A 17,652-nucleotide genomic window follows, 5' to 3' on the forward strand; every position below is an offset into this window, starting at 1 on the left:
CATGCAGGTATGCCTCCTTGAGGTCCAAAGTTACAAGCCAAGCTTTCTTGCCCAGCATGGGAAGAAGCTGCTGTAGTATCAACATTTTGAATTTTGGAACATCCAGGTAAGTATTTAGAAATGAAAGATCCAGAATGGGCCTCCAGACTTTGTCCTTTCTGGGAACCAGAAAGAGTCTTGAGTAAAATCCTTGTCCTTGCTCCTGTGTTGGTACCTTTTGAATAGCTCTCATGTCCATGAGTGCTGTAATTTGCCTTTGAGCCTCTGCCCATTGATTTGGTGGCAGATTTGGCATTCCTTTTAATCTTGGCAGAGTGTGAAAGTGGAACCTGTAACCTTGAGATACAATATTGAGAACCCATTTGTCTTTGGTGATCATATGCCAGTTGTGACTGAAAAGTGCCAGTTTTCCCCCCAAGGGGGCTGCCAAGAGAGAAGTGTTTGGCAGCTGTAGTAGGAAGTCACTGGGACTGTTTTTTATAAGGTTGAGGCCTGTCTTCCCCTTCTTTCTGGGTTGAAGCACCCCATTGTCGAGGCCTGTAAGTACCTTGTGGTTGACCTCTGCCTCTTGGACGTCTGTATCTGCCCCTTTGAGGTCTGTCTGATACTGGAAAGGGCCAATTTTTTGTCGGCCAATTTCTGCTAAATCGAGGAGGCTGAACCTGTAAGAAATCCTTCACCGTTTGCATAGATTTTGCTTTATCTTCCATTTTCTTTAATACCTCTTCTGCCTTAACTCCAAATAAAACATCCTGCTACAAAGGTGCATCCAATAGTTTTGCTTTAACATGATCTGGTAAAGTCTGCTCTTTTAATCAAGCATGTCTTCTAATGACAGACCCTGTAACTGCTGCTCTACAGGAGGCCTCGAAAGAATCAAAACCACATTGCAAAGTATTTTTTCCCACTTGTACTGCATGCAATAAATCCTGCATTTCCTTATAGTTAGGAAGATCTGAATTTGGAAGCATTTTTTGTTTCAACTGAAACATCAAATATTGCTGATATTTAAGCATGTGAAACTGGCAATTTAAGGCCCTCATTGCTAAAGTTGCAGATGTATATACTTTCTTCCCCCATCTGTCTAACTCTCTTGAATCTCTGTCAGAGGGGACTGGATTTTTTGCTGTAGAGGCTTTTACCCCTTTGGGACCCTGGGAAATAGTTTCAGGGTCAGCAACAGGGCTTTTATAAAGAAATTTGTGAGAGTCAGGGACTCTGTAGTATCTGTCTGGCTTAACTGGAGCAGGAGGTAAAGAATCTGGATTTAGACTGGATTCGGAGTACACATCATCCACAATATCTAACACTGGCGGGATGGCTAGGGGTCTGTGTTGAGGTAATAAAAGGAAATCTCTGAGCCTTTTCTTGGATTCTGAATAATCCTGGCCCTCCCAATGGAAATGCTCCCTCATGGTATGTAAGGTTTCCCCAAAGGAGTATTCCTCTGGTGGAGAGGCTGAAGGAACTGATTCCTCAGCATCAGAATCCTCATAAGGGGGTAAAGAGTATCCTTGGTCTGAGGATGAATCTGAAGAGATGGACACCTGGTCGGATGAGTCATAGTCTGCATCCTGTCTAGGCCTTTTATCAGGTGGAGGGTGGGATCCCCTGGTCAGAGTAATTAGGTCTTCGGCCATTTTGAGCATCTGTTTCTTAGGTGTGGAGGCCTGTCCTGGTGAATGTAGAAGCTGTTTCTTAGTTTTTAAAGGGGTTTTAGATTTAGCAGAAGATTTAATGGTTAGCTGAGTAGGTCTGAAAACACCCTCTGAAGCTGCGGGTTGTTCAGCTACTCTGGATCCCTCTGAAGGGATATTCTCTGTAGGCCGTAAATCTGGTATACCCGAAGGCCCAGCCATCTCCACGTGGGAGTCAGAGATGGCGTGTGGTTCCAAAGAAGCGGTCATCAGGGGCTGTGAAGGCGCCTCGCTGAAAACCGGAGAACCGGCGACTGGCCTAGAAGAGGCTTCGTCGTCAGTTTTGGGCCTCGGATGCCTGTCCTTGTCTTTGCACTTTTTGTGAATTCCGGTCGTCGGTTGTTCCGACGGCATGGTGTAATTGAATTTTCTGCCAAAATAATGTCGGGCAAAATCAAACCGACATTTAATAATGCGCTTGTTAAACCTAGCACAAAACCGACAACCTGTGACGTCGTGGTCTGGGCCTAGGCATGGGATGCAATAAGAATGGAAATCCTTATGCGGTATTTGCTTCCCACAAGAAATACAATTATTAACTTTTACTGACATCGGTTTGAGGCAAGAAAAAGTTTCCCCAATGGGGTACTTAGCTTTGTAGAAGACTTCCGTTCTGGATTCGGAATGAAAATCTCAGGAGTCGGCCGACTGGCACTTGCAAACTGCTTTTGCTTCTGGCACCGAGTGGCAAGAAAGACTGAAGAAAATGGCATTGGCTGCATCTTATATACCCCTGGAGCACTGACATCAGGGAAGAAGCGACAGCAACCGACACCGGCCCAAGACTTTGGAACTCGGGCCGACTGAGGGACCGCCTGACGGCAGGATAACCCAAGTGTAATGACTGCAGCAGTGTAACACGATGAACATCTGCTTTTTGCTGAACAGCTGCAGGTTTCTTCCAAGTCTGTTTTCTCTTCACCTTTTTTAGTTGATTTTCAATCAGGCTCTCCAAGTTTCTTCTTTCCTGGCATCTAGGCAGTGTACTTACTAATCAGTAACTGAATTTTACTAAAGATGGCAAAATTACTAGCCACTGTTTTTCAGTTTCTTTTTTTCACACTGGGAAAGCTGAAATCAAACCGTTGATCACTGTGCAGCCTTATTCTGGATCCAGATAAATTGATTTTGTCTACTTTACTTTAACATGTTTTAACATTTTTATTTTGTTACTTCTTTTGCAGAATATTTAATGCAGGGTTTAGTAGTATCATATGTAATGACAGTTTAATTTAAGCTGTCTTATGGTTTCCTTACGACAACTGAACTTTAATGTAGAAATCCCCAGATATTTGATGGAAGTTCAGTAATGTGCATAGAGCTAGGTCCAGTACAAGGGGAGCTAGGCAGCTGCCTAGGGCTTTGTGCTGGCTGGGGGTGGTGGGTGGTGGGTGGTGGTGGTGCAGGAATAAAAAAAAAAAAAAAAAAAAAAAAACGAGCTCAGTAAAAGGCTCAGATTTTTGTTTTAAAAGAAAAGGCTGTGTGTGTGGACCAGTATGACAGTAGGCTGTGTATGCATATATGTCAAAACATATGTACAATACTGGCCAGGCTGAACAGCATGAGGACATACACTTATGGGAGATTAGATTAAGCAGAGATTCTACAAGCTGGATATGCAAGAAGAGAGAGTAGTGGAAAAGCTGTATGCATTTAACAGAGCCATAGAAAATGGGTGCAGAACTGAGCAGACTGATCAACATCAGGATACAATCTGAATATGCAGAGCCACAGAAAGTGAGCGCATAACTCACATTGTGTGTGTGTGTGTGTGTGTGTGTGTGTGTGTGTGTGTGTGTGTGTGTGTGTGTGTGTGTGTGTGTGTGTAAAACACCTCATTTAGGGCACTGTCTTGTTAAGTGACTTTGCTCAGAATCAAACCTTGAACCTTAACTATTGTGCAGCAGGAGCTTTAATCCTCCACACCAATTGTCAGGTCACCTTAAGCTTTTTTTTCTTTTTTTTCTTTTTATGCATCATGGAGGATTACAGTCTGTTAATCTCAGTCATAGATTTTCATAGTTTTGTTGGTTCATTGTCAGTGGTTCAACTAGTAGCATTCTTGCCTTCGGGGAATAAATCTATGTGTTCTCTTCCTACTTAGATTAACTGCTGATGCTGCAGCATACTTCTCCACTACCTCTGCTTTTGACTCAAAGTTTAGCTCTGTCCATCTTAATTCCTCTTAAAATTGATGACTTTGGAGAAAAGGTGGTATATTACACTTAATAAATAATGACAACAGTTAAACTTATAGACTTACTTTACTTCAGAAAATGTACATTAATTCACATTTGTGTTATTCTGGCAATGCCTCGGGTTAATAGTAATAGTATTTTAAAAATATCCACAATTGCCCTGATTATTTTTGGAATTGCCCCTGATTCTGTTTAGAGTTGTCCCTGACTCAATGAAAGCTATGGGCGTACTATACTCCAAAATGTGTCATCCTTTGGACAAGATGTTAAACTGGGTCCCAGCTGCTTGAGTTGGTGGTAGCGCCAATGAATGTAAAAGATCTCATGGCACTTATTGAAAAAAGTACGGAAAGTTCAATGATGCTCTGGCCAAATTTCTCCTATTAGTATTAATACTAACTTGGGTGTCCCCTGAAAAAAAGCCACTGTACTGGGGGGGGGGGTCTAACCTGGTTAACAAAGGATACATAAAAAATAAATATTATATATGTTGATGCAAAACCAGTTACTCTGTTAACATTTTAAATTATTTAGACTAGTCTGTTCTTCTGTGTCAGTTTTACAGAACATCTCTGATTTTACCTCATATTTATGACCTGTCCTTTAGCAAGTCACTTTACCAGGTAGTACCATGTGGCAAACGGAAATTTGGGCTAGTCTCCCCCCCGACTTCAAGCGTAGTAAAACACCTATGAACCAGCGTACTTATGGTGTAAAGGAAGGGAACTGATTGTAGTAAATAGGAGGACAGCCATATGAGCCATAATCTTTGCTTTCCTTGTTTTGTTGACAGTGTGTTTATTACCTGGCTGTGAAGAAACAGGATAGTACAAAGTCTATGAGTTTAAAGTGAATATTTTAACTATGAATATATTTTTAATTTTGCTTGTTTTCTGAAGGCATACAGGTGTGAAATGCACTGTGTTTGGGTTACAACAGTTTGTGTAGCATTTAGTGCAGATGAACTGTTAAAGGCTGCTTCTTGGGACACAGGATTTGAGTCCCTCAGCCTTCATTTGTCTTTTGTGTGACTCTGAGCAAGTTACTTCACTGTACAGTACTCCTAGGCTGCTCCGGAAAACAGAACACTTGTGTCCAGTTTCCTGTCCCAGGCTGTTAGCAAATTGTTGCACATATTATCTTTTGAATGCTTCCCTCACATAACTGCTAATGACTGCTTCACTATATTCTATTTGTTTATGAATCCCAGCACACCTCTTGTAGTTTGCTAGGTTGATAGATGCATAGATTGCTAGATGCATTTTCAATAAATGTGTGGTTCATGGGAAAATAAGTTTACTGTTTTTCAGCCCAATTCTGTTTTCAGTGTGAGAGTATTTTGTTTTGTTTATAAAATAGCTTTTGTATTTTTTCTATAAAATCTGGAATATAAGTTTTAAATGAAATCCAAATATCTGTGATAATTGTAAAAGTAAAGAAGAAAATTGTGTGAACACTGCTAGGTTTGAACAGTGTTTATGATAATTTGGGAGAGACAGCCAAGTAATGGGATATTGGTATGGATGGTGGAGGCCTGATTCATTACCATGCACAGGACCACATTTGTCCACAATCCAGCTGTGTTGACTCTGGCTGTGTATGCTGCAACAATACAGCACTATTAGCCATTCAAGTAGGTCAGACCTGTATTGAGAGATGTCAGAGAAGATAGTTATTCCTGATGATAAAAAGACACAGGGAGGTCAAAATGAGACGTAGATGTAACATAAGCATGTAAGCCCTCCACCTAAAAAATACTGTGCTATATGCAGTAGTATTTATGATTTTTGTATGACCTGTAGGTTGTTGAACAATGCTATTACAGCATTTATTTTGTTTTTCAATTATTTTGCTTTATTCATTGCACTAATGAGTGAATTAATTCATTAATAGGACTGGATTGTATAATATAATCTAAACATGTTGCATTTTATTAGTCTAAACATGATCTATTTTACTAATATATTTTTGCAGTACCCTCTTTACAGCTTTCAGCAACTGCAAGAGTTTGGCAGGGGCATAATTGTTAATGTGTTTACCTTAAAGACAAGAGGTACATAGTTTGATTGTCATTGACAAAAAATGGCCAGGCTTAAAATGGCCCACAAAAGCAACTAGCCTAGTACTTACCTAGGAACCCATGACATTTGTCAGGTCATACAGTTTGCATTATATGGAGTGATGATCAGGACCATGTGATCCCCAAAATTCATTATGTAGTCATTGTTCCACATTATAGTGACAGTTTTTTCTACAAGATCAGATTATAAAAAAGTTCAGCATTTATTTAAAAAATGTTATTTTGGCAGTTATTGCAGACAACTAAAGTCCCGATTTGCTAATGAGCTTCTTCCTGTACAGAGGGTGCAGGGTTGAATTGTTCCGCCTTCATGTGTAACGCTGAGCAAGTCCCTTAACTTTCCCAATTGCTCCAAAGCATTATCTGGTTATATGAGCTTGGTTCCTTAATGGTCTCCAGGACTACATGCCTAGTAGCTATGAACCTATTGTTGTTTGCAAGCCATTCTTTATTACATAGCTTTTCTTGTTCAGGAAATGTTATGACAATACCACCAGCACACCATTTTTAATATAACATAGGCAAGTTATTCTTCAAGGCCCTACATTTGTAGATGAAGCACTGAAATGCAAAGTTGTTGGCCAGCAGCAACCTCTGCTTTAGTAATAGTCCTCTTTAATTGGAATTATTCAGATGACTTTTAGTTCTGCTGTGCATATTGACTGATATTGGATTATAATGACATCAGTTTGAGTGGCTTTTTATTGTTGAGATGTTCTGAAATGGGTAGTTTTGTCATTAGTGGTTCATATATTTTGTTTCAATGCTAACTGGAAAAAATGTTTAAAACTACAAATTTAATAAACTCTTAAATGTTGCTGTATTAAACAAGGAATATAATTTAATACAATCAGGAAGGTTAATCAAAGAACAAATGCATTTACGCATAATCCTAAAAATTTGTGCATGTAGCCCATAGTTTGAAAACAGTCCGAGGCCCAAGATACATTTAGTTTAACACTAGCCAGGTGCATTTTCTATTAATATGGGTTTCAATGCATTTTCAATGAATGTGAGTTTCAAGAACAGAGATGTTTACTGTTGCTCATGCTAAGTCTGTTTTCAATGTAAAACTGTTTTGTGTAGCAAATGTCCATAAGTGTTTGTGCTATAAAATTTGAAATAAAAGTTTTAAGTAAAATCTAAATCTCTGTGATAATTGCAACAGTAAAGAAAAAAACAGTATGCCTGCAGACAGGTTTGAACACTGTTTATGGTAATTGTGGAGAGACAGCCAAGTAATGGGACATCGGAATGGCTGTGGAGGTGGAGGGCCCTGGTCCATTATCCTGCCTAGAGCCCCATTTGACTATGATCTGGCTCTGACTGTGCATAAAAACTATAGACTTTGAGGAAGACCTGTTTTCGCCACAAAATCAAAGTGCTGAAATCTAGAGCTCCTCACTTAAATAGTAATCATTTCACTTTGTTAACATCAATAGGTGTATTGTAACCCAATTTCTTTGTGCATCTGCATAGCAGGATGTGTCTATATCCATAAGTTAAGGGTTTCTTGGCATTTTGCTATGTAAAGTCCCAGTAGATCTTAGGAAGATGTTAAAAGTGAGTATAAAAAGTCTAACATTTGTGACCAAATTGTTTCTTTCATGAAGTCATTGTGCTGAAATCAGAGTTCACTAGGCCACTTACTTAAATGTCTTAAATGCAATAAACATAACAGTTTCATTTTCTCATGACCAATGCCTGCATACTTTCTTATAGTAGGAATGCTATTTATTTGTATATCTGGTATACAAGCATCCCCATTTCTTTGTGATAGTATACAGTTGCCTGCTTTTCTATTCATACAAGGAAAGGTTTCTTGCCATTATAGTAGGTACATTCAGATGGAATATCAATTTTGCATCCTTCTAGGGCTATAGAGAACTAAGTTTTTACAACCTATATAATTTAAATAGATGGTTACTAAAGGGCACATGTAAGTTACAGGTCTAGCAGCTGGAGGTGATTCAGAGTCCTTGGTGACAATCCTGAGGGAAATCCCTTCTTAATGTAATGTATAACTATATACCCCTCCAACACTTCCTACTTATTAACTTAAGTTTAAGGTCTATTTGAGTTGTGTTGTCCTTGTAGACAGTTGATGTTCATGCGTCCCCAAAGATTCAGAAGTAAGTGTGCCTTCTTGCATCGTTGCCATAATGATGATGATTGCAAAAATGTTATATTTTGGTTGATTTATCTCTCCATTTGCACATCAACAATCCTTCCACTGTTTATAAAATAAAGACAATGAAACTGGGGGAATCAAAATAAAACACAGTCCTAAGAATGCTTGCTCTTTATATGTGGTGTGTGTGTGTGTGTGTGTGTGTGTGTGTGTGTGTGTGTGTGTGTGTGTGTGTGTGTGTGTGTGTGTGACAGAGACTGTGCATGCGCTCACATTTCTAGTGATTTTTATTATATTCCATACAGTTAATTTGACACAATAAATATGCTCTACTGCTTGAAAGCAGCAGTGATATAGGATACAGCTTTAAAATTATATTCTTACCCTTCTTAGGTCACAGTATTTCCAAAAACTGCCTTGTGCAAAGTAATATTTAATGATTAGATGTGCTTCACATCAGTCAACATGGCTGAACAATGGAGAAACCTGGCTTTTAGAGGAATGTTGTTTTTGAGATGTGGACTGCTGGCTCTTCCTCATAAGTACTATGAGCTCCAGCCATTGTCACAACATAGCTTATCTTGCTAGAGCTCCATTTGTGCCTGAAGGAGAGTGCTTCTTAAACAATCTGAATTACAGAGCTACATAAGTTTATTTTTTTGCATGTTATCTAATTGTTCAGTGTTTCTTATCAGCACTGTACTGGTTGTATTTATTTGCTTATCAGTACTGCATTGTTGTTTATTTATTTGTGCAACAGTTCTGCACTAGTTTACTGCACTGTTTTTATTTATTTGTTTGACTGAACTATTTACTTTTCTGTGTCTCCATTTATATGTTTGTTGATCTGTGGTTGAATTTTTGTTTTCCCCCACCCTCCCAACCAGTTGCTGTTGTGTTCTTATAGTTTGTGGCTTTTGCTGTTGCCCGCCCCTACTGTAAATTTGATAAGGGACAATTCTCCCAGTCCCATCTCATTAGCTCATTCTACCTAATACAGAGATCATTTGGGAAGGTCATACCCCTTAGTTCCTTAACCTTGACATTTCTTCTGTTCCTCCTCTCTCCCTTTCCACTTTACTAACAACCCCCTCCCCACTTTATTCAGCTTCTTTTCTTGTATTTGTGTTTCTTCCTCCTGCTCCATTACTTCATCTTGCTTTTTCTGCTACTTGCTGCGGCTTGTTCTCCAATGTGTTCAATTGCATCTTTTCTGTTGCATTTGTTACTGCTTGTTTATAGCCTGTTTAAATTGTAAGTATTATTCTAAGCCTCTTAGTTTTGGTTTAAACACTTGGGCTTTAGGCTAACCCCTTAGCTCTCTCTGGCCTTCTCTCTCAGATTCTGAAAAATATGAATGGACAATTTCCTATAGTTTATCCTGCCAGTCTGGTTGATATGGGCATCCTGAGACAGTGTAACAACTGCCTTATGTACACAGACAACCATCTACTACTACCTCCTAGGAACATAATTTGCGAGAGATGCAGTTACATTAGGAACCTAGAGTCCATGCTCTCTCCCTCACAAGCCAGTATATCTGGCACTGAGAAGGTTGTCAACACAATCACTACACATCAAACACACCCACACCTACACAACACACACCCACATATGTGGAGGTCCTCAACAAAAACATACCCAAACAAAGGAGACATCCGAGGCAAAAACACATGCAATTTCCACAGCCCTCCACACCACATACCACGCATAGTTCACATACCTGTGTCTCACAATCACTAAGGCTTAACCATAAATCCAACATATTAGTCATACGAGACTCCATTGTAAGACACACATATGTGCCTCTCACCAAGCTGGATAAGGAGAAAGTCACAGTTAGTTGTCTATCAGGGACCTGAATCCACCATATCACACACGCACTCAGGTCTCTTAACAACAGGTACTGTTATGACTCTGTCATAGTCCATGTTGGTGTGAATGACTTGAGATGTACCTCCCTTGACTATATGAAGAGAGACATGATTGAACTCTCTGAATATGTATCCCAGCCAGGTATGTTCCTAGCCTTAAGCAGCATTCTACTGTCACCCAGAATGATGCCTTAATACTAACAGAAAATGATTGAGTTTAACAACTGGCTTAGTTTCTGGTGTCATTCTAGGGAGATCCAGTACCTGACAGTCTGGGAAGATATGATCGACAGACCACGATGCTTTGCCAGAAAGGGTCTATATCAGCATTTCAAAAATGTAATAGTTTGAATCACAAAATATTGAACTGAAATGATCGAACTATTAAATTTTCGAATGCCAATATAAACAAACAAAAAACAAAAACAAAAAAACCTAAAGGGTGTAGGCAGGGGGGCAAGCTGCCCTGCACCCCCCGCTACTTAAATATACCAACTCCAAGACCACACTACATTGTAGTAAACAGAAATCTCCCCTTACGGAGATTTCTATTTACCCGTTCGATGTGCTGCACTTTCGGCATTCTCGTATCGACAATATCACATTCGATATTGTCAACGTTCGAGATGCTGATAGGAACCCGCCAGAGATGGCCTGCATCTGTCTCACTTGAGCTTCAGGCTTCTGGCAAAGGCACTTGCCTCCCCCATAGTGCCTTTTTTAGAAAAAGTGATGAGGTTAAAACTACCAACATAAAAATTTCAACAAAACCCAAATTAAAGGTCATGTTGCTAAATGCTAGGAGTCTAAACATAAACTGCACTCATTGCAAGCATTCTTAACCTTGGAAAATGCTGACATCTGCGCAGTCACAGAAACCTGGTTCAAAGCTGCGGGGAGCACCCCACCCAGACATGGTTAGTCATCCTATCATACATTCAGATCCCAAACTGTGCATAGTAAAGCCAAAGGAGGTGGAGTTTCAATATATATTAAAGACACCTCCAGGCTAGTCAAACAGTATGACGCACAGGAGACACTCCAGGTGAAGTTAACCACTGACAAGACCCCTATACAAATCATAGCTAGCTACTGGCCCTAAATCTGACCCAAGATGCCCAAACTGCCTATCTAGACCTCTTTGAATCTATCAAGTTTCAGCACTTTATCCTGATCCTGGGTGACTTTAACTCCCCAAACATAGACTAGAAGAACTACTCATGCCAGAACACAAATGCCTGAACACAAATGCCCACAGATTCCTCAATTTTGTCATTGCAAACGCTTTGGAACAACTAGTCAATACCTCCACAAGAAGTGATAATATCTTGGACTTGGTATTAACCAACATGAGTAACCACTGCAGCATCCCTGAAGTATCATCCTCCCTTGTAAGATCAGACCATAAAGTGGTCACGTTTGAAGTTGCCATCTCCCCTGACCCCTCTCTAGCTAGGGTCAAACAAAATACTTTTCCAAAGCTGATTACAGCCTCCTGAGGGATGGTATAAACAGCTTCACAGCCTCTTCCCCCTCACTAGTATCCAAAACTATACCAAATTACTATACGAACATTTATATAGATGCACAGAATCAGGAATACCTGACAGGACTAAATCATCCTCCGCAAGGAAGAGTAAATCTGTCTGGTGGACATCTGCAATAAATAAACTCTATAACAAAATAAAAAAATTGCTGTCCAGGACCAAGAAGGAACAGGTGTCCAATTAGAAGCAATCTCTCCTTAGCCTAAACAAGCAAATAAGAGCACTAGTGAAATCCTCCAAAGCAAACTTCGAGTCCAAATTGGCCATATCTACTAGAGACAATCTTTAGGCCTTCATCACATATGTCCGTAATCTCAAAGGTAGCACCCAGATCTGTTCAGAACTGGTGGTCAAGGACACCACATATAGAAATGCCGTAGATATAGCAAACCTGCTGGCTGACAGATTCAGCAAAAATGTCACCCCTCTGTTCCCCCCATCAGTAAATCTGGACATTCCCAGTACCTGCCCCCTTCCTCTTATATCTAGGGATCAGGTCATCACTGCTCTCTCAAAGGCAAAAAATGCAGCCTCCATGGGACCTGATAACATCCCAGGCTGCATCCTACATGAACTCAGGCAGGAACTTGCAGCACCATTAGGTGCCCAATTCAACCAAAGCCTGAGTACCGGCTTTATCCCAGCTGAGTGGAGGACAGCCTGTGTCATCCCTTTACATCAAGGTGGAGCATTCACCGATCTGGGAAATTATAGACCCATCAGCCTAACCAGCCTGATCTGCATGGCCATGGAACGGATTATAATGGACCTCATTAACAAGGACATTGGCAACTTCCAAACACTTGATCCCACACAGTTTGGCTTTGTCTATGGGAGGTCATGAATGTTAAATTTGGTCGATTTTTTTGAGACAGTCACTAAAGCCATGGATGAGGGGAAGACAGTGCACATTACCTACCTTGACCTGGTTAAAGCCTTCGACACTATTCCCCACTTAGGCATAATAGATAAACTCTTTTCAACTTGGCATCAATCCATATGTTACCAGATGGGTAGCTAACTGGCTCATTGATAGAATCCATCTAGTCAAAATAGGGAAAGCCACCACAAGCAATAGACCCTTATTGAGTGGCATACCCCAGGGTTCAGTACTGGGGCCTCTGTTATTTGGGATATACTTTTCTGAGGTGCAGGCTAAAACCAGTGGGCTATGGCTGGCCAATTTTGCAGATGACTGCAAGCTGGGAGCTATCATTAATTCCCCTAGTGACGCGGACATCCTCCAAGAGGGTCTCACCCAAACTAATGACTGGTGCCAGAAACATGGCCTCAAGCTGAATAAAAAAAATGCATCATCATCCCCTTTGGGGAGAGTGATGTCCCCACAAATTATCACATTAATAACAATGTCCTAAGCACGCAGTCAGTCGTGAGGGATTTTGGCACCCAGATTGATAGCAACCTGACTTTTGACCACCAATGTTGGTTCCATTGTACGGAAAGCTTTCTACATGGCCCACCTCATAAGTAGGGCTATCTCATCTAGGGACAAGGAGGTCATAAAATCTCTGTAGTCTTCCCTTATAAGGCCCATTATTGAGTACAACGTCCCACTTGGCATGTAGCTCGCAAAGCAGATGCAGCAGCTGGAGAAACCAAAGAGGTTCTTCACCAGGAGATTCCAGGGCTTCAAAAATCTACCATACACAGATAGGCTAAAAGCCCCATCTCTCTACTCTGTTTCATACAGACTCCTCAGAGGTGACCTCTGTCTGGCATACAAGGTGATCTCGGACCCCGCTTTGATGGAACTGCTGCATATCCGCAAGTCAAACTCCACTCGAGTAACCTGCACACGAGGCCTTAACCTGGCCTGTGACATCAATAGGACATATTGGCAGGACAGACTTGTGTCCCAGAGACTCCCCCATCAATGGAATGGACTCCCTCTCCATGTCAAGCAGAGTACCTCTTTACCCCTTTTTAAGCTCAACCTGGATAAATGGATGGGAAATAGAAAATGCATCCCTGGGATTCCACTTGTGTCCCTGCTGGACAGGGGAATCAGGTGCTGATTTGTCTGTGCATGGGCTATACTCTTGGCTAGGCTTATAAGGGCCTCAGGGCCAATAGCATAGTAACTTCCTATGATCCTATAGTATTGTCTGTGCATGTGCAAACTCATTTGAAAAGCATCTGTAAGCAAACTAACAACATTAACACATTGATTAAAATTACAATGCATTTTTCATAACTTTTCCTTGCTTAATTCAGTTATAACAATTGTTGGTAAGTCAATGTGTAAAGACAACACAACCTGGATATATGGAAGGGAAAGGCAAAGGAAAATATTATGAACTTGCTGAAAAATAATATTAATATGGAGTAATTTACTATACCTTATCAGCATATTGTTATTATATAATTTTTCATTTCCAAAAACTGTATTTTTTCCTGTCGGTGTTCCAGATACTGCAAGTTTACCGCTTAATATCATCTTTAACATCATCCTAATTGTATGCAGTTAAGTATCTAGTCAGGCTTCCTGACTCGAGCCATTATATAATGAAATTCTTTACATACTCCAATATGATGAATGTGTCTTAAATTCTTAAGGATTTTAACAAAATATCTTGAATGTTGGTAGGCTATATGTACTCGCTTGTGAATAAATAAACCCTTTTGCGCATGCACATACAGTGGATATAAAAAGTTTACACACTCCTGTTAAAATGTCATGTTTTTGTGATATAAAAATGAGACCACAATAAATCATTTCAAAACTGTTCCCACCTTTAATGTGACCTATAACCTGTACAATTCAATTGAAAAACAAACAAATTTGTTAAGGGAAAAAAATATAAAAAATGTACAATACACTGGTTACATAAGTGTGCACACCCTTAAACTAATACTTTGTTGAAGCACCTTTTGATTTAATTACAGCATTTAGTGTTCTTGGGTTCACACCTGCCATCACTTAAAGAGACTCTGATTAACCCCAAATAAAGTTCAGCTGTCCTAGTAGGATTTTCCTGACATTTACTCAGTTGCCTGCTACAGCAAAGGCCATGGTTCGCAGAGAGCTTACAAAGCATCAAAGGGATCTCACTGTTGAAAGGTATCAGTCAGGAGAAGGGTACAAAAACATTTCCACAACATTGCATATACCATGGAATACAGTGAAGACAGTCATCAAAAATTGGAGAAAATATGGGACAACAGTGACGTTGCAAAGAACTGGACGTCCCTCCAAAATTGATGAGAAGACAAGACAAAAACTGGTCAGGGAGGCTGCCAAGAGACCTACAGCAACACTGAAGGAGCTGCAGGAATTTCTTGCAAGTACTGGTTGTGTACTACGTGACAACAATCTCCCATACTTTTCATATGTCTGGACTATGGAGTAGGGTTGCAAGACGGAAACCTTTTCTTACATAGAGAAACTAGGCTCGGCTAAAATTTGCAAAACAGTACATCAAGTCATCCAAAAGCATGTGTGAAAATGTGTTATGGTCCGATGAGACCAAGGTTGAACTTTTTGGCCACAATTCCAAAAGGTACATTTGGCGCAAAACAACACTTTGCATCACCAAAAGAACACCATCCCCATGGTGAAGCATGGTGGTGGCAGTATCATGCTGTGGGGTTGCTTTTCAGCAGGAACTGGGGCTTTAGTCAAGGTGGAGGGAATTATGAACAGTTCCAAATACCAGTCACATTTGGTCTAAAACCTTCAGGCGTCTGCTAGAAAGCTGAAGATGAAGAGGAAATTAACCTTTCAGCACGACAATGACCCCAAGCATACATCCAAATCAATAAAAGAATGACTTCACCAGAAGAAAATTAAAGTTTTGGAATGGTGCAGCCAGAGCCCAGACCTAAATCCAATAGAAAATCTGTGGGGTGACCTGAAGAGGGTTGTGCACAAGAGATGCCCTCACAATCTGACAGATTTGGAGCACTTTTACAAGGAAGAGTGGGCAAATATTGTCAAGCCAAGATGTGCCATGCTGATAGACTCCTACCCAAGAAGACTGAATGCTGTAATTAAATCAAAAGGTGCTTCAACAAAGTATTAGTTTAAGGGTGTGCACACACAACAAAGTATTAGTTTAAGGGTGTGCACACTTATGCAACCAGCGTATTGAATTTTTTAAATTTTTTTATATTTTTCCTCCTAACAGATTTGTTTGTTTTTCAATGGAATTGAACAGGTTATGGGTCAAATTAAAGGTGGGAAATGTTTTGAAATGATTTATTGTGGCCTAATTTTTTTATATCACAATAACCTGGCATTTTAGCAGGGGTGTGTAAACTTTTTATATCCACTGTTTGTGTGTGTGTGTGTGTGTGTGTGTGTGTGTGTGTGTGTGTGTGTGTCTGCACATGTGTGCACGTGTGATATGAGTGTGTGTGTGTGTGTGTGTGTGTGTGTGTGTGTGTGTGCGCGTGTGTGCGTGTGTGTGTGTGTGTGTAGATGAGTGTGCCAGAGTGGCGCCACAATATGCTTTATGTTGTATGGTTGTTGTAGAATTTATGTGCTACAAGTATATAAAGTAAGACAAAGTAACTACTGCTAAGGATTTCCTGCTTCCTAGGGAGAAAGGAAGAGGTGCCCCAGTAATTTCTGGCATCAAGAACAATGTTTTTAATTAGAATTGGCATTTTCCTTATTTTTAATAAAAAATGTTAATAAAATTGATAAGAAAATATAACTGTATATCAGTCAATGAGGTGGAAGACAGTAAGCAATGTTTTTCGGCTTATCCCAGTTAGGGGTCACCACAGCGGATCACCGGTCTGCAGAATGAGTGGCAGTAGTGTTTTACAGTGTCGAGTTGCCAGCCCGCTACCCAACCTTCAAAGAAGGCACAGTCACCCACACACACACACACACACACACACACACACACACACACACACACACACACACACACACACACACACACACACACACACACACACACACACACACACACACACACACACACACACACACACACCTAACTGCATGTCTTTAAAACTCACTTAACTGCACGGAGGACATGCAAACTCTGCACAGGAGGCACACCAGCAGAGAATCAAACCAGAGTACTTCTTGATGTGAAGCAACAACTCTAGCTGCTGCACCACCACAGCCAACAGTAATGAGGGAGAAGACAGTATGGGGTAGAAATGACTGATGTAGAAACTTGAAGGCTACAAGTGGCCCAAGTGTGAATGAAAGGAACTGCCCAAAGACTGTTACAGCCTGTTGGCTATAAGTGCAAATTAAATCCAGCTTCATATACTGGAAAATTTTCTGCAATTACTGTCAAGCAGTTCTGCACATTTGCTGTTTCAATGGCTTGCGTTCTTCATAAATCTCATTAAGAAAATCTAATCACAACAACAAAGAAAGTAACTGAAAATTAGCTGGTCAGAGATAGTGGCTGAATCACTACTGCACAGGCCTGCTGTTATATGAAATGTAAATGGTGTGCTAAAACGAACTCGCATTAATTCAGTTTGGTCTGCTGTCATGTTTCGGATGAAACATGCATGCCTTCTTATGCCATCTGCCCTGCTTTGTAAGCCACAACTCTTGTCACTTTCATGTATCTTCACTTCATGTATAACATAGTTCAAACAGTGCAAGAGTTCAGTAATATAACTGTCTACTGTCAAATGACTGGATTGAAAAAACCTGGTTTGTTGCACATTAAAGTTTACAGAAACAATGAACTTTATTTACGTACCTCATTTCCTTTACCAAGAGATTTAAAACAAAATCTTTTGCTTCTTCAGACACATGCTCAAATGCTTCTTTATCGAATTCCCATTTAGCATGTAGTATGTTATTCAGTGTTTCCGTATCAGAGTCACCTAGAAAGGGAGACAAACCGCTGAGCCTAAAAGAAAAAAGAGCAGCAATTTAGATTGTGAATATTTGTACAGTTCAAGTTAATTATCACCCTTGTGTTGCACTATTCTTCACAGATGTATAAAAAAAGCATTGCTGCAAGTTATTTGCTTCTGTGTCTTAGGCCTTGCATAACAAAATTAAACACAATTGCACTGGTAGAATGGGTAAAGCATCATCAAAGGATTCTGTTAACAGAATGTTCCTTGTAGATACCCTAGTCGGGCAGGTGATTAAAGTAAACCTTATCAGCAGACAG

At 40.2% G+C, this 17,652-nt stretch overlaps 1 protein-coding gene across 1 annotated transcript in view; it reads right to left on the reverse strand.

The window, feature by feature from the left end:
• MYLK3 (myosin light chain kinase 3) overlaps nucleotides 1-17,652 on the reverse strand; it is a 391,843-nt gene that overhangs the window by 111,539 nt on the left and 262,652 nt on the right. The window contains exon 11 of the mRNA XM_044081894.1: nucleotides 17,230-17,382. Within this exon, the coding sequence (XP_043937829.1) occupies nucleotides 17,230-17,382 (153 nt within the window). The remainder of the gene's footprint in view (nucleotides 1-17,229; nucleotides 17,383-17,652) is intronic.

This window comes from Protopterus annectens, chromosome 8.part1, assembly GCF_019279795.1.
Source record: "Protopterus annectens isolate FY-2018-M chromosome 8.part1, PAN1.0, whole genome shotgun sequence".
NCBI lineage: Eukaryota > Metazoa > Chordata > Ceratodontiformes > Protopteridae > Protopterus > Protopterus annectens.